The following is a 25,643-nucleotide window of genomic DNA, read 5'->3' on the forward strand; positions in this document are numbered from 1 at the left end:
AGTTGAGGGTTCGGCTATCGACCTTCACAATGTCAATTGGAATCCAACTTGGAGATATGGCCAGTTCGCCCATATCTCCAAGTGGGTGTGACTCACACCATACGTCGAGGGTTCGACTCCCATCAAAAGTCATAGGTTCAACTCTACATTCACAATGGCAATTGGAATCCAACTTGGAGATATGGCCAGCTCGCCCATATCTCCAAGTGGGTTCTACTCACACCAAAGGTCGAGGGTTCGACTCCCACATGGGTTCGACTCTCGACCTTCACAATGTCAATTGGAATCCAACTTGGAGATATGGCCAGTTCGCCCATATTTCCAAGTGGGTTTGACTCACAGCATACGTGAAGGGTTCGACTCCCACCAGAGTTCATAGATTCAACTCTCAACGTCCGTGATGGCAATTGGAATACAACTTGGAGATATGGCCAGTTCGCCGATATCTCCAAATGGTTTCGACTCACCATAGGTCGAGGGTTCGATTCCCACCAAAGTTCATAGGTTCAACTCTCGACGTTCGCGATGGCAATTGAAACACAACTTGGAGATATGGCTGGTTCGCCCATATCTCCAAGTGAGTTTGACTCCTACCAAAGGTCGAGGGTTCGACTCCCTATGAATTTTGGTGCCATAACGCCGGACATGGGATTTTTCGCCCCCATGGGTCGTCTAAGGCTTTTGCCTTAAAGGACCCCTCACCAGCTCTGGCCATTTTGAGCTGACAAGCGCAAAGCATACATTGCATGCTAACGATCGTGTCTGCAAAGTATTACATCACTACACGCCGCGGAAAGATCCAAAATTTCAAACTGGACGACATTTTTCCTTCTCCTCGCGGCTACTGCGCTCCAAGCTTGAGGATGACGTACTCGCGTCCCTCCGCCTACGTACTCGAGTCCGCAGTGTGACGTCACTCGTAGTGACACGTGACTTCGAGAATTATTCAAGGCATCATCTGTTATTTGTGTGATCTGTTGCTTGAATTGTCGAATTGAAGTTTAGAGAAATAATAAAACACACAAACGGAATGTCTGCATGTTTTTTGCTTTAGTTCACACCGAAGCAAGAGAGATGTACTTCCGCTTCGTCTACTTGTTCCCATGGTCGTGCGGTCACATGCGTAGGTACCCAAACTATGCCATTTTCTACCGTGCTCCAGCGCATGATCATGCTCTGCGATCCGCTTGTTCTGCCTCAGTATTCGTGTAGCACTGAATTATACAGCTATCATGTTTCGTTGTGCACAACACGTAAAATCTTGCACTGCGCGAACGAGACAACAGCTCACGTGCGATGCCGTCAGGGGAAGTGCGTAGTGCCGAAAAAAAAAAAAAAGCGAGGAGCAAAACAAAATATGAAGGCGGGGCCCGTGACGTATGCGTCACGCGATCCTCGAGGTCCGGTATGGGAGAACGCAGGAAAGGAATTTTGCTTGCACAGGCTAGACGGGGCGAGTGGAGAGAGCGTCTTGCTTGGTAGTGGAGCCTGCCTGCTGAAATCATGGGTTCGCGGCACTGAAATATTTCTATCTCGACTATTAATGAGCTGACTTGAAAAATGTTTGCGGCAGAACGCTCTCTAGAGGACACGTAACGACTTCCAGCGTATAATCAAAATTTGGTACGGGGCTTGGTGAGGGGCCTTTTAATAAAGAAAGGTGAGGAAATTTGCAGGAGGGAGCCAGCCAACACAACACGGGGCCAATATACCTCTCCTGGGGTACGTCACACCACACCGGTGACGTCACAGCCTGACGTCCCTGGCGCATGGGCTGTGACCTTGGTTGGCAAAACAGCTGCTGCCGGCTTTCTGCGTGGCGCATTTGTGCAGTGCTTGGGATAGGTAGGCGCCATGTGGGAACGTTTTCCTTTTTTTTTATGAACCTCCACAATTCTCAGCATTTGTCATGGCAAAGTGGCCACCGAAAAACGGTGACGATAGCGGCTCATCTCTTCGTAGAGTAACAGGTCACATTGTGTGTGTGTGTGTTGTTGTGGTAAAGTGTACGGTAAAGTGTACCACAGAATTTGTCATGGCAAAGTGTGCAGCGAAAAATGGCGATGATAGCAGCTCATACTTGTGTAGGGAAACGGACCACATTGTGTGCATGTTCTTTGTTGTAGTAAAGTGTGCAGCAAAAAAATGGCAACGATAGCGGCTCATCTTTGCATAGGGAAAAGAACCGCATTGTGTGTGTGCATGTGTGTTTGTTGTGGTAAAGTGTGTGGTAAAGTGTACCACAGCATTTGTTGTGGTAAAGCATGTGGCGAAAAACAGCAACGGTAGTGGCTCATCTTTGCTAGGGAAATAGACCACATTCTCTGTGTGTGTGAGAGAGAGAGAGAACTTCACGACCTGTACTTGAACAGGTGAGAATGAATGAGACGCGATGATTAGTGAGCACATGTATCTCAGTGCCATTTGCGCTGTGTGCAGTAAAAAAGAAAAGAAAAAAATCTTCGTTTTAACATAATCTATCGAATGAAAGGTATAACAGTTGAAACTCGATTTAACGCAGTGATGACCATGCTTTAATTATTTCGTTAAATCGGGAAGTTCGTAAAATTGAGAAAGGAATTTTTCAGTCCTTCGAAATCTAAAATTGTAAGGTAGCTAAATGCAAAGGCTACCGTGGCATTTTGTTTGCCGCTAATCTAGCCATCTGTCATAAACCATGGCTGGATTTCATGGCATAAACCATGAAATAACGAAGGCAACCACCACCGCCCCTACCGAGCTGGTGTTGAGTCGGTTGTTCCGTGCATGGCCGTGGCGTGCAGCCTCGTCAAAATAAAGCTAGGAATGTGACCACGGCGCCTAGATGTTTTAACGCAATAGCTTTAGAGCACACGCTCATAGACCCTGTCTGTGTCAAAATTACAAAGAAATCTATTTTTTTACTCATTTATTTCAGGAAAAACTTAGTTAAATCGAGTTCGCCTAAGTTTGTTTTGTTAATTCGGGTTGATGATAACATTGAACCCTCTGGGTACCTGCCGGAGAATGTAAATTTCTTCGTTAGATCGAGAACTTCGTAAAGCCAGGTGTTGTTAGATCGAGTTTTAACTGTACTATAAGTGAGATCCTAGCATGTTTTGACACTGCCAAAACTGCATGTATACATTTCACCATGGGGAATGCCCAAAAGGCAAACCACTTAAATTATTGTGTTTTAATGCAGATCTTACAGGTCGTAAGTAAAACTGAACTTCTTTTTTTCTTTATTGTTATACTCCGTTTTACTGCACGGACTTCATGCTGTCATAATGCACATAAACTTGCAAAGGTTGGGTCTTATAAAGTTGAGAGCAGCAAAGGAAGGCAGCAGACAGAGCTAAGTTACCATGCAATGGATTATGTACTTATGTATGCTTTTGCTTTATACATTCACACGACCGTGACGAATAATTAAAATAAAGTTATGGTGCTAAATTATACGCTCCACAGCGGCTTATGGGGGACACTGTAAGGAAAGGCTCCGGATTAGTTTTGACCGCCTGGGGTATACTTAGGTGCACGGTAAAATACCACAAGGGGTATCTTGTATATTGTTTAAAGCTGCAGTGTAAATGGGGCACAAATGAGTACTTTCTCTACAATGCAATACAAATTTTTGTCCGAGGACTAGTCATAGTGAAGTATCATTTCGGCACTGTGAAAATGTGCATTATCTGTGATAAAATGTTCGCTTTCGAAGAGTAATACATTTTTGTGGCTATTTGATCTACGGAAGAGGCACCCTTACGAAATCACTACATGTTGATTTAAAGGGGTACTGAACCACCCCTCGGGCTTGATGAAAAAACATAGTCTGCGGATAGCATACGCTGCTGTGAACATCTCAGCCAAGTTTTGGAGTTATACACAGCATGTGGAGCTTGCAAGCGGAGCGCGGTGTCACCTTTCTCTCAAACGCTCTTCTTTCAACAGAAGCCTACTCCTCACTCTTTTCTGGATGCTTTATTTCATCGTAAAGCAGATTCCCGTACGTGGCTGCTATTAGTCAATAGCTGATGGCCAGTAGCTGACATCAATCAAGAAGGTTGTTTCAATCAGTGCACGTCATCGTACTGTTACTGTGTGCCTTCACTGACGAGTTCAATAAACAGGATGAAGTAGGCGAAAATGTGCTCTCAAATTTCTATAAAAATTACGTACTTCCAGAAGAAGCCGACTATCGTCTGTTGATGCTCGGGTGCGGCCGTCCGCATAGGAATTAAACTTTGGCCACCCTACTTATCGATGTCGTAGCTGTCGGGTCTCACTAATTTTGACTAGTTTTGAACGCTCAACTAGCTTTGAACCACGTGAAACTTAAGGTTAGACCACATGCACGCTTGCCAGCAAGCACTCACTCTTGGTCGGTCTTGGTTAGATGCCTTGGCAGACTCATTGATAGTGCTTAAAAAATGCGCACGTTGGATGTGGCCACTATCCGTCAGTCAAGCTGGTGAAGGACAAAGCCGGTCCGCACTACATAGCACTGCCAGGCTGTAGCATATGAGCGCAAGTGCGCACTCAAGCTTTGTCGCGCACAAATAAAACGCTGCGCATGTGCACTGCAGTTGCATGCAGCTACAGTCTTCTACGTGGCATAGATACTGCGGCCACCGCGGTGTGTCGCCACGAGTCCACTAGCTAGGTGCACTGCGGCTCACTGAGGACAACCGCGTTTGGTTTACGTTTGGCGCATCGTAGGTGCCAAAATCGAAAGTAGTAGCATCTACGTGAACATCCAAAAGCAAATTTGAGCTGCTCACCACGGTCTCATTTAGAAGGCGGAGCATTGTGGGCATGCCCTGCTCCACTGTAGCCTTCACAGTGCAAGGCATTGAAGAAAGAACAGGAGCACAGCGAAGAGGGTGTTTGATTGCCAGTAACTTCGCTTCTGCTGAATGCATTGAAGTACTTTTTGCGTCAGACCATTTCTGAAATAGCCTATTTTAAATTCAAATGCATTTCTCCTCTTCCATAAAAAGTGGTTCAGGGCTCATTTAAGGGAACGATGCACTCGGCAACAACGCTATGTTGTTGTGCCGGTAAAATGGGGATGGTTATGCTTTCTAAGCACAGTCCATAGATGCAGTCCTTCAAAACATAGCAATATGCCAGAATTACGATGGCGCCAGTTTATACAGACAAGAACAGCACTGCCAAGCGGCGCTGGCGTGAGAGCACCACATGCGGGGTAAAATTCAACTACCGAGTGTACATCTCTCCCATCTCTCATTCGCACCACCTTGATTGCCTCTTGCACTGCGTGTGTTTGGGCACGTTTCGTAACGCGCGCGGTGTGTGCCTGCGTGTGTGTGTGGACGTTTTGTTCAAAGGACGATGTACACGCTTCTATTTGCCTTTAAGAAGATACAGTGCGCTTGACGATTATTTTCATAGTTGCAATGCGGTGAAAGGGCAGCGCCTGCTTAGCCATGTAAGTGTCCAAACCGTCCATTGAAAACGACGTTGTATGTGCCGCCGGAAAAATCGCACAAATACGACATGCGCACACAACTTTAACTAGTACGTCCCCTACAATATAGAATAAAGGCAGCAGCGTCAATACCTTGGCCATTTTTCAACAGTGGTCAAGAGACGGAAGTTGAAAGTATTAGTAATCATTTCTGCTTCAGCAATGCTGGTGCGACGAAGACGGGGGCGTGTATCGTCCAGTAACTCGATCGATCGGTGCAGTGGTGATGCAGGAATGGACTCCGGTGATGTTCAGTGCATCGTGCACATATTAAATTTCTCAGCACGCGTGAACTCCGGCCACTGCTAGCGCATGCAACAGAAGTGGTTTCCATTCTTGGGCAGCACACACACAAACGAAACTTGAGAAAGAAGACGGGACAAGCGCTGGTCTAACGACTGAACATTTTTATTTTGATAAAAGAATTATGTGCCCAGTAATCATGAAATTCATGTGGATTACATGTAAAAACCGTCGTACATTCACGAGTGATCAATGATTGAGATCGCTTTGTTTGCCGGTTGTTTACTTACCTTGTTCAGCGCACCGCAGTAATCCATGTCTGTCTGCTTTTTTTTTGTACCATTTTCTTGTGAATCGGCAGAATTTCTCTGGTGACCTCAACCCTTTCATGTTTGCATTGCTGTTGTGACAGTTAACAACACAATAATAAGTTCCAGTCATCTGAAGAGGCGCTGTCGTAAACAAGAGATGTTTCATGTGCAGCTAGAACTATGCACAAGCGCAACTTTGAAGGAAAGCGGCGGAAACGTACACCCGTGGGAGGCGAAATTGTTCCGCCAGGAGAGCAACGAGCGCTGGCATCTAGGATGAAACTTGGCGTGCAGACGTCTATACAAGCAGCGCTCTTCTGCATAGAGAACAGGTCTCGTGAAAATTTTTTTGCCAACCAGCACCCACTTCGAAGGTGCGGCAGATGGGCACTTGTAGGGATGTCACGCTGTTTCCAAACAGGGAGAGGTCTATTGGGGATTAGTTTTCGTCTTGGAGTGGACACAAGAGATGTTGATGAAGTGCCTGATGCTGTCTGCAGGACCGTGTTCCTAGGCTTCCTGTCTGGGGCACAGTGGCTGCTGTCTTATGTGGCTGAGCCTGATCGACTGCGTGAACTCCCTCCCCTGTGCTTCTACCGGCTGCAGTGGTGGTTCTTTGTCCCTGGCCGACCCTTGCGCCTAGTGAGTGGATAGTGAGCCAATCCCACGGTGTGCATGTTTGGCCAGTCCAGCATTCAGAGCTGTGTAGGGTGGCCCATAATGGGTGGCATTTGTCCTTGAGAACAAGAGAGCTCGGGGACAGAATGGCTTTTCGAGTATATTTTGTATTGTGGAACGGTACGGGATAAATGTCAGAAACCCATTTTTTGTCTGAATACCCATGCTATACTCTGTTTCAGTAGTTCCATGCAGCAAAGCCAAGGCTACGTGGCCCACAAGCACAGATTCTTGTGCAGCGAGATGCATTGCACCAGTTCAGAACTGATTAGACAACTAAATGGCCTTGACAAGTGGTCCCGTTGGCAGGTGTTTACTTGGAAGCTTCTCTGCAGGTCGCAGGGCAGTTCATTGCATGAGTTTTCTACGTTTTTTATTAAAGTACTTATTGAGGCTCTATGATACTGGAAATAGAGTTCTCCACTTGTTCGAATGAAAAAGTGCAGAGAACAAAAAAAAGAATTATGCAATGCTGCCATACAGGCATTAATTTGTATTTAAAAATTACAAACAATTAATTGATTTGACAGTCACTAAATTCATATGTGTAGTCTGCACAGTCACAACACTGCAAAGGACTTCCTCCTGGGTAATGCTTCGTTCTTTGGAAAAATGGCATCCACAGACTTGCTTGTGTGGTATCGTTCCAAGCTGCTCTCTTACGAGAAAGGAACAAATAAGTTGGCGTTGAACATGCTTCAAAGAGTGCGGTAAACCTGCATGAATTCTAATTAAGAAAACGGCTCCCCTTACAAATGTCAACAAGCGCACTGCATATAAGTGGATGTTGCAAGAGGGATCAAAAGATGGGCGCCACCATCCTGTGCGACACACTGGCCGAGTGTTCCTTCTGAACCCTCCTCCTCTGTATCTCAAAATATCTTTAACACACGCCCCTTTTTGGTTGGAGCTAATATTGAACGAATTTTCTACTGCTGCTATCACAACAGCTGATCTCAATGCGCAGTGGAAGTCTTAGTAGATTCTGCCGCCACCTGTGCTGCAGCGCTCACTGCTAGCAGATGACAGGGCGCGTAAGAGCACTTTTAGGATTTGTTGGCCTCCCTGATTGTTCGAAGAAGCTTGTAGCTTTCACATTGCTGCATGGAACTACTGAAACAGTGTAGATGCGTAAAGGGCCCTTGAGACACTTTTCTAACTAATCATAGAATGGCTTCACTAATAAAGTACATTGTCCCACAAATCTCATGCAGCAAAACATTTTTCGAATTCTTTAACTATAAGTCGAGTTATCGCACGGATACTCGGCTTTCTCTCACTTTTCATCTTCGCTAGCGCGCTGGAAGCTACACGGCGGAGAAGCCATGAAAGCAAAGCTCCGGCAAAGGTTATCCTGTGGTGGCTACAGTAGACTACACACACAGTGCAAAGTTGAAATGGTTTTTCTGTCTTTTTGAGATTGCAGACATATATTTTTCATTCATGTAACTCAAGATTGGCAATTACATATTAGTGAGAATATTCTCGTGATGACGAAATGAGCCATTAGCATTGGTGGACCAGCTGCTTTTGATGCCTTTGATGACATGTCACTTGCGAGAGCAAGTGATGGTTCACTGCTTTTGACACGAGATTGTAAATTCCCTGCTGCATGCAGTGCAATAATATTTGGCTCACATGTTCTCAGGAGCCTTGTTAACAGATCGGCAACATTTTTTGACTATGTTCAAAAAGTGTTTCAGAGCCTGTCCAATGCAGCACCTCCAGTAAACATAGAGAAAGTAACTGTCTGTTTATATTTGCTGTTATAAGAAACACTTTTCTCTGCTTAAACACAGTGACAAAGATGTGAAATTGTGTGGTGTGTTAGCATATTGATAATAGTACATCTTTGATTTTCATGCCATCTTGCAGTATAGTAGATCTTCGTTGATACATTCTATTTTTTACCTGCTCATACGCTCCCAGCGAATGCTATCTTTTGGCACCAACGTTCGATAGATCGCCAAACTGCGATCGTATGCTATGTTTTCTGGCTGCTAGAACCCATGTAAACAAGAAAAGGTATGAGGCGTGCGTGATCGCGAACAGTAGCCGCCTGTCGCAGCTGCTCTGCTATACTTGCCCCCCCATCTCACATGAAAATGCTGGTGTGCACCAAGTTTCTTATTGTGGTACCAGCAACTTTCCTCCCAGATCATCGTGCAACACATTCACAGCTATCGCCGTCACTGCTACTGCAATAAGCATCTTCACTTATCTGTTTCACAGCGGGTGGGCCGTAGTGCCATTGGAACCGTACTGCACGCTTTAATAGGTGATAACCCAAATGCGCTGTGTAAGCGGCGCAAAGAGAGCATTGTGTACAGTCAAATCTCGTAACTACGAACCCCATATTAACGAATTTCTCAAATTTAAGAATATTTTTAATATACCTGCCAGATTGCCTGTATTTTCAAGGTAAAAATATTTCAGAACTACTAAATTTCAATACAGCGCATATTTCAGAATAATGCACATAGTTTATTTTCCCCTTTATAACCGAGGAACATCAGTATTACGAATTCGGCTAAAAGTAACAGTGCCGCAACTCTTGCGTGAAACAGAAACTGCGAGTGCAGTAGCTATCATCATCACCATGTCGAGTGCCAACTGCTTCACCACAGACTTCACCAAAAACTTCACGACAAAAGTTTGGCGATGTTCGCACGAGATCCAACGATAAATGCAGCTAGCGACAGCGCCAAGAAGCAAAAGCAGGTTTCACTGCAGGACAAATTGGATGTGTTGCAGGAATGATGTAGGGAAAAAGCAAATTGACGTGTGCAGACAGCGTGGCATTGCCTCATCGACCGTCGCGACCATTTTGAAAGACCGAGACAAGATTGTCAAGCTTCACCGGGAATCGCAACTCGCTCCTACGAGGAAACGGCTGCAACTGGGAAACTTTCAAAATGTAGACCAAGCTGTTCTCACGTGGTTCAAAGATGCCAGACTGCAAAACGTTCCCATGTCTGGCCCAATGCTCCAAGAAGAAGCCCGCAAATTTGCCGATGCACATGAAATAACTGGGTTCGACGCCAGTGTGGGTTGCCTTTTCGTTTCCGCCAAAGGAACGGAATAACTTGGCAGGTAGTCTCAGGTAAGGAAAAGGTTGCCGACAGAGAAGGTGCGGATTTCTGGTGCAATGATCGTTTTCTAGAGGTGGCTGAATCATACTCTGAAGACGATATTTTCAATGCGGATGAGACCGCATGTTTTTATTGCCAGACCGGACGATGCACTTCAAAGGGCAGCAGTGCAAAGGAGGGAAGAAGTCACATCTTCGCATGACAGTCCTGCTCTGCTGCAATGCAACAGGCACGAGGAAACTTAAACCGCTTGCCATCGGCAAGTACGCGAAGCCTCGCTGCATGAAAAACGTCATGTTGTTACCATACGACTACCGTGCCAACAATCGAGCCTGGACGACCAGAGAACTCTTTTCCGAGTGGCTCATCAAACTCGACGACCAAATGAGGAGGGATGACCGAAGAATTCTACTGGTTGTCAACAACTGCTCTGCTCACATTGGGAATGTTCGCTTGACACACGTTCACTTGGAGTTTCTGCTGCCAAACAACACATCCTTGCTGCAACCCCTAGACCAGGGTATTATAAAGAGCGTGAAAGCAGAATTTCATAAGTGCCTTGTGCAGCGGTTGATTATCAACCTCCACCTAAACCAGCTGACTGCAATCAATGTACGTCAGGCAGCGGAAATGGTTACAGAAGCTTGAGGGAACTTGAAGGCGTCAACCATTAGCAACTGCTGGCAAAACGCAGGGCTTGTCAAAGCGCCTGTGCAGCTTGAAGATGACCTGGGGGTGTCCGACAACAACCCAGGAGACCTGTGGACCAAGGTAGCGGAACTGCTGCCCGCCGTCTCTTCCTTCGACGACTACATGGAGAGCGACAGCGCAGCACTAACAGCGGCGGACCTGACAACCGAAGAGATTGTTAACTGCATTCGTGACATCTCCAGTGACCATGACGACCTGAAGGAAGGCGACTGTGGGTCACTGAACACAGAAGATGAGATCATGTCGAACATTGATGTTTTAGTGCGCATGAACTAAGTCCGTACTTTTATCGCTCGGTGCAATGACAAACCCGATGAGGTATTGCGCAAAGTGGAAGATGTAGACGCATTCCTAATCGGTTGTGCGTGCTGCACGCACCAGAAGGAAATCACTGATTCTTCAAATAAAGGAGCTTTGAAGTGAGTTAAACATTTTGATTTGAGAGTATGCTTGTCTGCACATGCATATACTGCCAAGGTACGTCATTTGCATTCCCAGGTTTGTCCACTGGCTTATAACTACAAGTTTTTCATTACAACGATATTTCATAATAACGATTGATTTTCGGCGGTCCCACGTGATTCACTATATATTGAGATTTGACTCTATCGCTTTGGCAGCATCATAGGCATTGTATTCTGCTGTTGCCTACTAGCTCGATTGCATTTATATTTCCTTTCCCAGTCTTAAGATGTTGTTATGATTGGCCAGCCTGTGAAAGTGACCTTCTAGCCTCTCCTGCCCTACTGCACGAAGCTAACAATGCGTTCCCTCAGACAGACCAGTGGCAACACCAAGGTGAGACACATTTGACGAATAGAGTGTTGATGGATGCCGCACTGCTGCCGACCCCAACGCTGGGAGCAAGAAACTCCTGGAAAAGGGCATTCTATGCCGTTTCCTCATGGCCACTGCTAGCTGCCAACGCCGTTTGACAGATGCAGCAGCTAATTGCTGGGCCATCCCAGGAACCAAGACGTGCCGATTGAGTCAAGCGTGACAACCCCTGTACGAGCATTCCCCCCCCCCCCCCCCCCCTCCTTTCTCTGGTGCGGTGACCCGGGTGCCCTGGGAGTATTTCTCCACTTGTGTTCCGTGAACAAAGGTGCCAGAGTGATTGTGCGCACCCTCGCCCTCAAGGCGGATCCTTCAGCAACATTGGGACGCTCTGATTGGACAAAGGTGTGACAGCAGATTTCCCTGACCTAAGGATCTAGGGAAGACAGGGGATTTAGGCGGACTTTTTGGGCTACTCAGGGGTGATTCAGTGCGGTCATGCTAGGCTGTTGCAACATAACATTCTCTACTCCTCATGTAGATACTGTAAATGCCATGGCAGCCGTATTTTGATGGGGGCTAAATGCGAAAATACCCATGTGCTACTTAGATTTAGGTGCACATTAAAGAACCCTAGGTGGTCTAAATTTCTGGAGTTCCCACTACGGTGTGCCTCATAATCAAATCATGGTTTTGGCACATAAAACCCCATAATTTAATTTTTAATTTAGGTGTTGTAAATAAACCCAGTACTCTTCGTTCTCGATGAGAACCTGTTCCTCCCTTCAGCAATGTCCTCAGCGTGGATGAGTTAGACGACGGTTTGGGCCTGCTACCCCTTTTGACATGCCCAATCCCAACTCTTACAACACTATGCAGTAGGAAAGCGACAACATGCGTCTCGTGTCTCTTAGGCCCTACCAGCTCAGTGCGTCTGGTGCTGCGATTATTGAGTGGAAACGTGAAAACTTCCTGCCAAAGGGCCCTGCACGAAAAAGCTGCTGACCCAGGCCAAATTCTAGGAGCACAGACGTAACCTTGCTGAAGCCGTATAAACGACAATGGGCTCTCAGGCTGCTGGAGCCCCACCAGCTCGGTTCGTGTAGGCGTCTCATGCCGCAACAATTCGTTCAATGCTTTGCATTACGTAAATATCAACTACAGTTGAGTCTGTTAATGTTTTAGTAGCTTCTGATGTACGTTTTCTTAGTTAGTATGCTTTCTTGGTTAGTCTTGCTATTTTATCGCATTTTTCCCCAAAATCTATGAACGAGGTTCTACCGTATTCAAAGTGCACTTCAGTAATGCTTTTCGCTGTCTGTGATGACACAATGATCTAGGTCAAATTCATATTGATATTATTGAAAGCTGATGGCAAGAACATGATTCAACCGCATTTATACAGTTCTGCGTGCATCTGGCTTCATATCCAGGTTGAATATTTTTGCTTCAATGCTTCCAAGTCAATTTTCAAAATTATTGAAGGCTATGTTTAGTACGGGGTGCTCTTCTTCAAGCTATAGAGATTTTTTATAAAAATCCTATGAACATAGTGAATGTGGAATTTTTGCAGAGTTCCTAGGCAAGATAGACATACAGTGCAGCTTCGTTATAATGAAGTAAACATTAAAAGACTTTGATATAAGTAGATGTGCTATAATAGCTTTGGCAACAGTGCCTCAGCTGTTGGGTAACATTGCAGAAGTAAAGAAAAAGATGCCGAGGCTTTCCCACCTCAGTCACAGCCATGCTTGTCTCTTTATTCCATTGAAGAAAAGAAGGTCTATTTAGTCTGCTGCAAGTTTTTGCCGGGCACAAGCAATGCCACTTCCGACTTATTCAAGTATTGTGTAAGTTTGTATTCAATTCTGTTGCAAAGTAGACGAAGGCACTCTGCATCTGCGCCATTGCTTCTATCTCCAGAGGTTCTTCATCTCATCTGTTGCCAGTTCTTTATCGGGACAACCCAATGCTGCATCTACGATCACGGGTGTTGGGGAAAGGGGCAGTAATAGGAACAGCTGTGTCAGCGAGCACAGACAAGCTGACAAAAGGGTGACACAAGTGGAAACAACATCTGCAACAAAGCTGCCTGCTATGAGTGTATGCTGAGCAGTGCCGAGAGGACCATCTCTGTGGCACTTTTCGGCATAAACTCTTAACAAGTGGCAACGACGAAAAAGCAGTCAAACTTCTTCAAGTGTGTCGTCCTTCCGCCCACTTCTATGCACATGAGTTTGTTGTTCGTCTGGTGAGTTCGACGCAACGGAAGTTTGTCATGCCAATGTTCGGCAATCTCGAAGCATTCGATGAAAGCGAGGGAAATGCATGGCCCTGCAACGTTGAATGTCTTGAAGCTTTCTTTGTCACCAATGTTGCAGCAGAAAAAAATTAATCAGTTTTCTTCAGTTGCTGTGGGCAGAAGAGTATGCTGTCTTGTGAGATCTCATTAAGCCTGCCCAGCCACAAGGCAAAACCTTGCAAGAAGTTCCTCCCGTTCTGAGTGACCATTACTGCCCCAAGCTATCTGCTGTTGTTCAGCGTTTTAGGTTCAACACGTGTGTTCGTGCAGAGGGCGAGTCCATCAGCAACTTCCTGGCATTACTCAAAAGTCTTGGAACACTGCTTTGCAAGTGAGCTTGGCAATATGTTTAGGGACCATAATGTGTGCAACATCAACGACACAGCTGTGCAGATGAGGCTGCTCGAGACAATAGACCTTATGTACGAAGACACCATGAAAACTGCACTTGCCATGGAAGCTGTGAAGAAAGATGCCAATGAGATAGCCAGTTCCATGAGAATTTTGCTTCCTACACATAATGTTGTGGCATCAAAGGGGCGTGTCTCATGCTACCGCTGTGGGGAGGAACACCCCGTGTCCGAATGCAAGCACATCAGCACCACATGCACTTGCTACTGGAAGCAGGGACACATTGCTCGAGTGTGCAACTCTAAGAAAAAAACCCGCAGTTTTGCCCGAAAGCCGAAGCATCGATTGCAATAGCAAATTAGTGGACAGCTATATGAAGTAAGTATAGTAGTAGTTTTATCGGCTATGTAAACTTGTAAATATAGGCATAATAACTAACTGAACAAGCATGATGTCATGCACGCACAAGCAAACACGAACACATCTCACACGATGACCGTAGAAACTCGCTGTCAAAATGCTGTAGTGAGGAAGCGTGACAGCAGCAGCAAGTGACTTGACCTTCGGGCTGTGTCTCGCATCAACGCTAACTAAGCCTCGAAAACACAGTGCACGAGTGGCCTCTGTCCCCGTTGCAGATGTCTTTCAACATACAGCGGCCTGGTTGGGTTCAAGATACAACTGCCCGAGCCACCCAGAGTAGAATGCTACCCCCTTCCTTACCCTTCCCCCTGGAGCCTTGCACTCTACGGAAGATGGCATGCTTCCTCCTCGTTTTCCTCGCTTGCGCACGCGAAATTGAGCCGTGATCGCCAGCTCACCCTTGCACACACAGCATGCTTCGCCGCAGAAAGGCAAGGCTATAAAACAACATGGTTCGGTGCCTCCCACTTGCAAAACTTCAAGTGGAACGGACCAAGTCAACACTTTTAACAACAGCGCACCTGCTGATGTGTTTGACATGTGACCAGTTGACTTCATTGCGCCATTGCCACCCTTCACTGTGACTGTCAACATTTGCAGCAAGCTGCTCTGTATGGAGCTGGACACCGGTGCGAGAGTTTCTGTCATTGCAAAAAAATGTCTTCAGGAGCTACTACCATTGGTGACTGTCATACCATCTGATGTGCTCCTACAAAGCTACTCGGGCGAGCTCGCATAAGTTTAATGCAAAGCAGATGTCACAGTACAGTTCCACGACAGAAAAGCTGTCCTACCTTTGGTTCCTGACTGGGGAAGGTTCATCAACACTTCTAGGTCGGAATTGTATTCAAGAACTGTATTCAAGAACTGGGCATTGGCATTTCTGTCTGGGAAGCAGATGTTCATGCTGTTTCTGATGTTAAGGGCATTAATCAAGCTTTTCCTGAGGCATTTGAGCAGAGCCTCGAAACTTTCGAGAGCCCAAAGCCACAATCCATGTTCTGCAAGATGTGGTACCCAATTTTTCAAGCCACGTTTCCTGCCCTTTGCCCTAAAGGATGGGGTGTCAAGAGCCTACATAGGGAGGGCATCCTGGAGCCTCTTCAGCTGGGGCTGCACCCATTGTTCCAGTGGCTAAGAAGGATGGACGTTCCAGAACTTGCGGAGGTTTCAAGATTACTGTTAATCCAGTGGCTACGTTGAAAAAGTACCCAATTTCGAGAATTGAGTACCTGTGGGCCATGCTGCCAGGGGGTGAAAAGTTCACCAAATTGGATTTGAGTGATGCCTACCAGCAAATAGTTCTTGATGAAGACTCTAGGAAGTATGTTACTATTTCCACACATATGGGACTATTTCAGTATACGTACACGTCTTCCTTTTGGTGTTTCATCGGCATCAGCCTTGTTCCAAAGAGAAATGGAGAACTTTCTTTGAGGACTGCCGCATGTTGCAGTACATTTTGATGACATCCTTGTCACTGGCCTGAATGATTCAGAGCACCTTCGCAACCTCAGTGGTGTTCTGTCTCAACTTCGTGATTTTGGACTCAAGTTGGAAGTTCGACAAGTGTCACTGTTTGTTGCCACAGGTCATGCACCTAAGGCACATCATAAGCAAAGAAGGGTGCCATCTCCAGGCTTGAGCAAGGTATCTGCGGTTCTTCGTACACCTGCATGCCGTGACGTCAAGGAGCTCCAAAGCATTTTGGGGCTTGTGAAGTTCTACAGGTGTTTTCTTCCAGGCATTTCTGGACGCCTCCGCCCTCTGCATTTGCTTCTCATGAACGAGAAAAAATGGGTGTGGGGAAAAGAGAGCATGAAGATGCATTCACTATAGTGAAGCAGTTGGTAACATCAGCTCTAGTCTTAGTACATTTTGATCCTGAGAAACCGCTGTATCTCAGTTCTGATGCATCTCCATATGGGACCGGTGCAGTTTTGGCACATTGAAAAGCTGACAGTTGCAAACTGGTCATTGCCTTTGCCTCCAGAAGTTGTCTTGTGCAGAGCAAAAGTATAGCCAAATTGAAAAAGAGGCACCAGACTTCATATTTGGTATTCAAAAATTTCACCAGGGCCTGTGAGGCATTACTTTCACTGTTTATACAGATCATAAACCACTACAGTCGAACCCGCCTATAACAATATTCAAGTGCCACGAAAATTCCATTGTTTTAACCGGTAATTGTTGTAACTGGGTTGCATGAAAAATTCAAAATAGGGGGATGGCAGAGCTGTTGTGAGAAAACTATAATACCATCCTCTGTCCATTTCCTCCATCCGGCTGCCGATTGTGTTCACTTGTTTAACTGCGTCCTGGGCGCTCCAATCGCATGTAACAAGCCGCGGTTATCGGAATTAAAGAATGGCACTGCTATAACAACTGCAAAGAGGTGTCACGGGTAGCAAGTGATATGCGAGCACCGCCGAGGCATCGCGTTGGTGGCCTCAAAAGGGGCTTTTTAAAAATTGTGAGAAGGCTGCTGCAGCAGCCTGTCAGCTTGAGAAATCCAGAAGAAACGCTGAGGAGAGATCGCCACAAGCATCTTGCCACATGCTTCTCACTGGCTTGCACGAGAAAGTCTTAGGTCCATCAGCCCTGCACATTATATGCGAAGCTTGCCGACGTCCTTCTCCAAGGCATCCAAGTGAAGAGGAACCTTCCCCTGCACGCAGTTCGTCGCGAAAATGAAGCCCCGGAGGGACTGAATCATCTGCCGGGCCTCCTCTGAGGACAACGTTGAGGCAGCCTGCCCTACCTCATTATTGTTGCTGTCGTTGCCGTCACTATCTGATGTAAGCAGTCAAGCATGATGTAAGCAGGCAAGTCAAGCGAGGCTGAGAAACCGCTTGGCCAGGAACGACTTCGATGCAACCAACTATGACGAACGCAAGCGATCACAACGAACACAAGCGAACGCAAGCTGTTCGTAGAACTGCGCTGAATAAGGAGAGAAGTGGTTCTTGAGGGAAGGAGGAAAGACTAGCACTATCTTCTGCAACCCTTGCGGGAGCATGGCTCGGCGCCAGCAGGGAGGCGGAGGCGGGAGTACAGGATGAATGAGGAGCCAGTGAGCAGCATGCGAGCGATCTGCTTGCGGCGCAGTTGGCGTGGTCCATTCGTGTTTCGGAGGGGTGGAAGGGCGACGGGAGAGAGCCGCGCGGAGATGGCTGGAAAATGAGCGCACGGCTGCTGTTGGAGCAGCAGCCCATCGTGCAGCAGCTCGAATTTCTCGTTTTCTTTTTTTCTTTTCAAGGATTTCGCATTTCACTACCTTTCGGCTCGGACACTCAACAGCCAGACTTCATCGTTATAACCGATAATGCCGCATCGAGGCATTGTAGTAAGTGGATTATTTCACCATGGGAAACAGGCAAAAGTTGACGGTGCAGCATCTTCTCATTGTTATAACGATATATTGTTAAAACTGGTATCGTTATAAGTGGGTTCGACTGTGCTGGGATTGTTGAGTGCTGACTAGCTCTTCCCAATGCAAGCATCACCACGACTAGTCAAATGGGCACTGAGACTTTCTGGTTACAAGTACAAGCTTGTGTACAAGCCTGGTCTGAGCTCAGGTTATGCTGATGCCCCCCAGTGTAGGTTACCGCTGCCAACAAAGTGTTCATCTGCCTGCACCTGCTGAAATGTTCATACTTGAACAAGCATACCTGGGACTCTTTTCACCAGCTGTTGTGGCACAGGCTACAAAAAATGATCTACTCCTGGGCCATGCAGTTCTTGCTCTCCTGCAGGAAGAAAGGCTTCCAGTCAGACCAGAGGGCAATCCATTCACAGAAAGGAGCAGTGAACTCGGCCTCCATGTAGGTTGCTTGCTGTGGGGTTTCAGAGTTGTTATTCCAAAATCCTGGCATTGAAAAAAGCAAGTCGGTTTCCAGAAGCTACGTCTGGTGGCCAGGAATTGATGGTGCCATCGCTCAGAGTGTAAAGGGTTGTGCTACATGCCAAGCTTACCACCTCAAATCATTCAGCACACACTCTGGCCATTTCCACAGAGGCCTTGGTCAAGGCTGCATGTTCACTTTGGGGGCCTGTTCTTGGGACATACATTTCTCGTCATTGTTGACACTTACTCAAAATGGGTCGAAGTGTGTCCAGTGGCATCAACGTCAGCAGATGCTGTCATCACAACATTGTGGATACCATTTGATCAGCATGGACTGCCAGATCTCATCGTGTCCAATAATGGGCCCGCCTTTGCAAGTGAGCATTACTTGGAATTCCTGACACGTACAAGAATACATTGCATGCTTGTACTGCCTTACCATCCAGCTTCAAGTGGCGTGGAAGATTGTGTCATACAGACTGTCGAGAACGAGATCAAAAAGAGCGGATGTGGATCCTTTCAAACCCCAGATTTCAAGGTTCTTGTTTCACTACAATACCACATCACTTGAGGTCACTGGCAGAGCAGCATCTGAAATTCTCATGGGAATGATGTTCAAGACACCTTTGGATATTCTTCGCCCAAGTTTACACACTTCAGTGCTGCTGATGCAGCTTAAGCAGCTTAAGCAGAAGCTGCATGCCGACAGAGGGTGCCGCTCTTTTTTACTGCCAAATGTGGGAGACAACATACTTGCATAGAACTTCTGTCAAGGCCCACAGTGGGTACCTGCACATGTCATGTGCAACAAATGTCAATCAGCAGCTAAAGTCTGTCCCAGTAATGGCACTGTCTGGCATAGGCATGGCGACCACCTACATCCTCAACTCAAAGAAGTCTCAGCGTCATTGCTGGACCATTGCAGCCTGAACGTCCTACCAGGTGTAGATAACCATCCAGCAACTGTGTGTAACACTCATCTGGCTGTTTCTGCAAACTCTGAGCCAGCCAAAAATGTGACTTTGCCCCAACTGAGTATGCAGCATGCCTTAGTTGCAAAGCATCAGAAGCTGCAAGCCAGTACAGCACTACTCCCCATAATGCTTTTCTTAAATGATCTAAGTGGGGAGGACTGTCACGGGTTTGTTTTGAATGGCTGTCAGTTGTGTGGCGCCACTTATGCCACGCTCTAAAGGCTGAGAATAAAAACACAGGATCAGTGCGATCCCCAGTTGCACGGTCGTGCTGTAGTACATGTCGTTGGTGCCTTGGGTGTAACCGTTGACGGTAACCACAGAGTTGGACCTCCTCTTAGCGCTGCTCGGCACACACTCGTAGGTCTCACTCGTCGACACTCTCGTTGTCAGATTTGACTGTATACGCCAATCTGCTCAAATTCACAGGCACATGAGGACACCTGCAAAAACTTGATTATGAACCTTTTAACGTTCAGCACAGTTCTCTTAGTAGAACTTAAGGCTCGAGCGCGAAAGCTCACCTTCGAAAACCAATTCTATGTCTTTCCTGGTTACTTCACTTGCTTTAGATTGAATACTTTTCTTTGCCTCTTTACACGTGTTCATGGACTTGCTCGATGTGAAAGGTGCGTGCTCTGGCACAGCCGAGTTGCAAGGCGCATTCGTCGCCCGACGACAATGCTATAGCTCTTTCATATGCAAGTAAGCTTTATAGTACCTACAGTCGCCAACGGCTTTTCGGGCCCCTGAAAAGTCGGACTTTGTGCATATTCTGGTCTTTATAAATGCACCGTCAGGGTTCCCATAGAGCTAGTGCATTTTCGCAACCCATATCTCGGACGAATTTAGACCCCAAAGTTCAATTTGCCGGACTAAGTTGCTCGTTCCGAGCCATGCTACCCAATCTAGGGGGACGCCATGTTGGATTTTCTGCAGGCTTGACTTCCACGTGTGCTTCTAAATGTTGTACAAAAACCCCTCATGTGGCTTGATCCTAGGTGCCTAGGGACAGGATCGTTTATGGACTTTTGAGAAAGGGTGATGGTGGCGCCAAGCGACACTGCAACGTCTTCATTCTCGGCGTGGTTGCTCTCTGGCCCGCGCCCCTCATCGACCGTGCATTGTTCAACGTTGCTTGTGTGATTTTGCTTGTGTTGCTTGTGTGTTGGTTGTAGGTTTTGTGTTACTTGGTGGGAATCTGCAAGTAGTGGTGGTGTGGTAGTACAGCATCTGCGTTGTGTGACCCGTGTTCCTTGAGAATCCGGCGGTGGTGACGATAGAAATACCCAAGTGGCCTAGTGCCTCGGCAGTGCAGTTCAGTGACCTGCGATGTCGCATCGCCATGTCCGCCTTTGCTTAATCAACATCGAAAGATGTTCTGCTCTCTACAAGTCACGTAAACGTGACTGCCTCAATCGCCCACTGTTCAGCACTGACTATGTGGTTTGTGTACTGTGCTTGAAACGAGTGATGCAGCCATGCAACGGGGGTGGTAGAGGAGCAGGGTTGCCTTGGGGGCTCCAGTTGTGCGTTCACAGACATGTGTTCTTGTTTTCGTCTCATTAGCAGCTGTCGCGGGATTGTGGTGTGTTCTTTGCCTAGTATGAAGTTTATGATGCTAACACACAGCTTGTTCACGTTCTTCCGTGCTAGATGTGATTTGCACGACGTTCGAGTTTGAAAACAAGGCATATGTCTGTGTTCTTTGCGTTTGTGTGTTTTAAATTATTTTTTATTGTGGAAGTTCTGGCAGTCCTATTACGAAGGGAGTAGGAATGTAAATATATAAACATATTGCTGTGTATGTCTCAAACTTGGATTACACATAATACCACCTGTATTATGTGTAATCCAAATTTGAGACCCTTTATGACTGATAAGTGGGCTACGCAGCCTGTGAAACAGCTACGTTTTGTTGCAACACTCTTCCGTGTTCTAGGCTGATGCATGGTGCGCATTTATTTCTGTATTGTTGTAAAATATATTTATTATGTTTATTCACTCGGTACAAATGTACTACAGCTTTGCCGCAGCTTTGCAGAGGACACGGCATCTGGCACGTGGTTTGTCACACGCCGTGTCTTTGGGGCAAGTTGAGTTTACTCGCATATAAAGGGAGAACCAAGCTTGTTGGATATCAGTTAAACTGCCTGTACACTCAGTGGCCTTCTTCATTTTGTGTGACCTACGCGGTTATAGCGACCCTTACTTCATGCACTTCTTATCCGGCAGCAGTCTTTTGCTTCTGAAGCTCAGCCAGGGTAGCTTTCAGCAAGACGGATAGGAATAACTCTGAAAAACCAGCAGATGTTATCATTACACTTATGATAAGCTTCATACAGTATGACGAGGGCATAAATAAACTAGGGTGTTCCTCAAGGCCTTATAGGACATGTCACGAGTTTGGAGCAAAATTATGTATAGCACTTTTTTTGATCGCATAGGTTCAGCAGGTGTGGCCATGCTTGAAGTGCAGCGTGAGGTCAAGAAAACGTAGATATCTATGAGCAGCACCCTGGTAAAGGAGAGGCTTGGGAAACTAATGGGAATACTGTTCAGCATCTGGTTAACCCTGTTGCTGGCTTCATCAAGCAGAGTAGGAAACAAGAGAAGAAAGTCATCAATGCGTCAGAAGTTTTTGACATACAGACTCCATGCTAAGCTTCTCAGGCAGATATCTGTCATAACACTCTAACAGGTCTTAGTAGTACGTAGGCTATGCACAATGAAATATGTATGCCTTCTGTTTGGACAAAGAACTGCTCATTGTAACTGACGAGGATGGAGTGGACAAAAAAAAAACAGCAGTTCTATTAATCTGGTTTCACTGCTGGCAACAGTGTCTCGTAAGTGTGCATTGCCATACTCCCCGATGCCTTCTTGGGTGACATGAGCAAGGACGAGCTTCAGGCAATGCTTAATAGACGTCTTTACGAGCTAAAGATGCATGCATGCATGGAGAGCACATTGCATCTAAAAAGTGGGTACTTCACAGGGGCCCTGAAGAAGGAACAGATTGTTGACAGTGGGCAAAGACAAGCTTCTCTGCTGCTAAACATCCAACACTGTTGCCACGTAACAACCTCTTAAACAATCCCCTCAAAGGGGAAATCACCTTCAGTGATGCTGCCAGCTTCAAAAGGCCCACTTCACACATCCTGAATGCTTCCTTCTTAGCCTTTGCTGGATGCAAGCCTTCTGCCGTCCAAAAGTTGTCATTGAGAGTAGTGTTAGTTTAGTGGCAATACAGTTCAGAAGCGATTGCAACAAACCTCCCTTCCTAGTTGGTCTGGAGGCTCATGTGTTTCCTTGGAGTAACACCTTGCAACAAGCAAGGTCACTGGATGCTTCCAAGCCCTTGTCCGTTTTTCATGCTGTTATGTTATTAACAACCATGAGACCTGATACCAACAAGCTCAACTTTGGCACTCATGCGGTCACTCTGCAGCATGCGTAATAAAAATACGCACAAAAATAGAAAACAAGAGAGGATAAAGCACCATTTAACATCTAGTATTGCTGCAGCCTGCCCCTTTCTTTTATTTTGTCTGGTCGTGCTATATTTTTTTTTTACTGTAGATAGGGCATGAACTTCTCTTGTGAGCAACTTACTGCAGAAGCGTAGGTGATATTCCCAAGCTCAGTCAGTGTCTGCTTTTTACGTACTTTATGTGCTGGCTGAAAGAGGCTCGAAACACTCCAATGAAAGCTTCTAGCAGAGCAGGTGCCTGGAAGAAAAAAAAAAAGCTGTGCTGCAACCATCTTATCACCCTCTTGTCCCCTTAATAAAAATTGTGCTTCCATATAAACTTCAGCCCTCCAGTTTAGAGTAACGTACCGGTGCACCACAATCAACGAATCAATTCTTAAACAGCATGTGTAGTCCAGCCAAAAGCATGGGCATGAATCGGCATTGTGCTTCTGCATTAAAGGCAAATGATGTGTTCCATAATTGCAAATGTGCTTTAGTAAGCTTCGCCGTGGTACGAATTTGTAGTGTGGTTTTCCCCACTGAATAACATAGAAATAAAAGGTGTCCCTGCAACCAAAGGTCAAAGCTGTCTTGTGGTTGTTCAGTCTATGGGTGATGCTATAGGATGCAAAATCGCACATGAGGATGTCGATACTGCACATTGTGTACGAGCCAAAAAAAAGAAACAAATATTATTGCACGCTTTTGCTCTTGAGAAAAATAAAACAGAGTTCGTGAAAAAGACACGCAAGGCTCGTTTGACCACTGTGACCCTTGGGTTTCCACAAAAGGATCAGAAGCCCTTATATGTAAACGAACATCTCACACAAGAAAGAAAGTGACTGTTCGCACAAGCTCTTGAACTGAAAAAAGCAAGAGGCTGGAAACACTTCTGGACAGAGCACTGCGTAATCAAGGCGAGAAAGACAGAGGACAGCCATGTCTGCCGTATCTAGTGCAGGTGATCTTGCTGTTTTCACCTAGCTTACTAGTGTTTTCGGCTGCATATCTTAAACCTGCTCAAGAATGTTTTCTTTTCAGGATCTTAAACAATTTTTCAGGGGTGAAACTCCCAAGTTATCGCTGATACATTTTAATATTCATAGTCTACGAAAAAACTATGACAGCCTCATAGCATTTCTTTCTATAACTAATCACGATTCTCTTTTATCTGTCTATCTGACACATGGTTGTCTTTGGACGATAGAAATTTATATGCGCTACCAGAGTACAATGCAGAGTACTGCTATCGTGCTACGCCACGTGGCGGCGGATCTGCAATATTTATTAAATCGTCATTGCCATACAAACACTGCAATGATCTTGCCTTTTCTAATTTGCTCTGCGAGTCTATATGGTTAGAATTTGATTAGAGTGTTTTTTTTAATTGATGGCCAGAACACAGTGTTAGCGTGCATGTATCGTTCACCATCATCATCATACTCTGAATTTTGTCTACAGTTTGAAAAGCTGTTGCACACTGTTACGAATGAAAACAAAAATGTTATTATCTGTGGAGACGTCAACATAAACATTATCAACCCTAATATTCCATCATGTTCTGATTATCTTAGGTGTTTTCTTAGCTACGGCCCTGCTTCTTTAATTACTTCTCCAACTAGATGTGACATGGCAGGATCTAATATGTTAATGGATCACATATTAACCAACTTTACTACAGATTGTACATTAGGAGTCATCGAGCACAGCATAACCGACCACTACCCTATATTTTTGACTTAAGGTACAGAAAGTTCTAAATTGACTGAAAAGAAAGAAAAAGTATATTTTGACTCTCAAAAATTTATCTCTATGATACAGTCAAATGACTGTACTGCCGTGCTCTGTGAATCTTGCGCTGAAGAGGCTTATCAGTTGTTCTTGGCTGAAGTTACACGCTGCATTCATGAATGCGCTATACATCTATCATAACTCGTTTTTTTAGTTCCCGTCGAAAACCTTGGGTCATGAGAGCGTTACTTCGATGTATCTTGAAGAAAAATCGGCTCCACAAAAGGGTAGTTTGGGAGCCACTTAACTGTGAACTTAAATCTCGTTTCAAGAAATATTCTAACACACTTGCAGCCGCACTTAAATGTGCCAAACAAAATTACTTTCAGAACAACATTTTGAATAATGGCAATAATACGAGGCCTAACTGGCAAGTCATCAACGAATTCTTAAATAATAAATGTCGTGAGCATTTAACAAAAATAAAAACTGAGACACAAACATACTGCCACCCAGCTGATATCGCGGATGCCTTCAGTGAGTATTTTAGCAGTATTTGCGGTTCTCAAACAGATCCCCCATTGTGGACATTGCCTCGTGATCTTCATTCTTTCTACTTGCAACCTACGAATGCAAAGGAAGTTCATGTTATAGCTTCGCTTAGGTCTACTAGACCTGGCCTAGACTCTGTTCACCCATCTCATATCAAGTTAGTTTCTAATGGACTCTCTCCTATCATAGCAGATATTGTTAACAAAATGTTTAAAGCAGGCATATTTCCCAGTTCTCTGAAAGTTGGTAATATAACACCTGTTTACAAAAAAGGCAATCGTGAACTTCTGAATAACTACAAGCCTATTTGTATTCTTTCATTTTTCAGTAAAATAATTGAACGACTAGTTCATGCACATTTATCATCCTACCTAGCAAAATTTAATCTACTATCACCTAAACAGTATGGCTTTCGGCAGGGTTGCTCAACCGAGCTTGTGCTTTTAACCTTCACCAATAAAGTGAAGAAGGCAATCAACCAAAGCTTGCTGGTTGGAAGTGTATTTATAGATTTAACAAAAGCTTTTCACACCATTAATCACAAAATTCTAATACATAAACTTGAATCTTGCGGCATAACTGGCCCGCCACTTCAGTTTATTTCTAGCTACCTAACCAATCGTACTCAAGTTGTTCAGATTGACGGCAAACTCTTATCTACTAAGAACATATATCAAGGTGTTCCTCAGGGCTTGATCCT

General features: G+C 45.6%; 1 protein-coding gene across 5 annotated transcripts in view; it reads left to right on the top strand.

Moving 5' to 3' along the window:
• LOC126518743 (uncharacterized) overlaps positions 1-25,643 on the top strand; it is a 192,312-nt gene that overhangs the window by 40,163 nt on the left and 126,506 nt on the right. For 4 of the 5 annotated variants that reach the window (XM_055064856.1, XM_055064858.2, XM_055064857.2 and 1 more), the window contains exons 4-5: positions 1,055-1,123; positions 6,528-6,669. In XM_055064856.1, the coding sequence (XP_054920831.1) occupies positions 1,055-1,123; positions 6,528-6,669 (211 nt within the window). The remainder of the gene's footprint in view (positions 1-1,054; positions 1,124-6,527; positions 6,670-25,643) is intronic. The other variant, XM_055064859.2, reaches the window with a different exon arrangement.

Source organism: Dermacentor andersoni, chromosome 1 (genome assembly GCF_023375885.2).
Source record: "Dermacentor andersoni chromosome 1, qqDerAnde1_hic_scaffold, whole genome shotgun sequence".
In the NCBI taxonomy this organism is placed as follows: Eukaryota; Metazoa; Arthropoda; class Arachnida; order Ixodida; family Ixodidae; genus Dermacentor; species Dermacentor andersoni.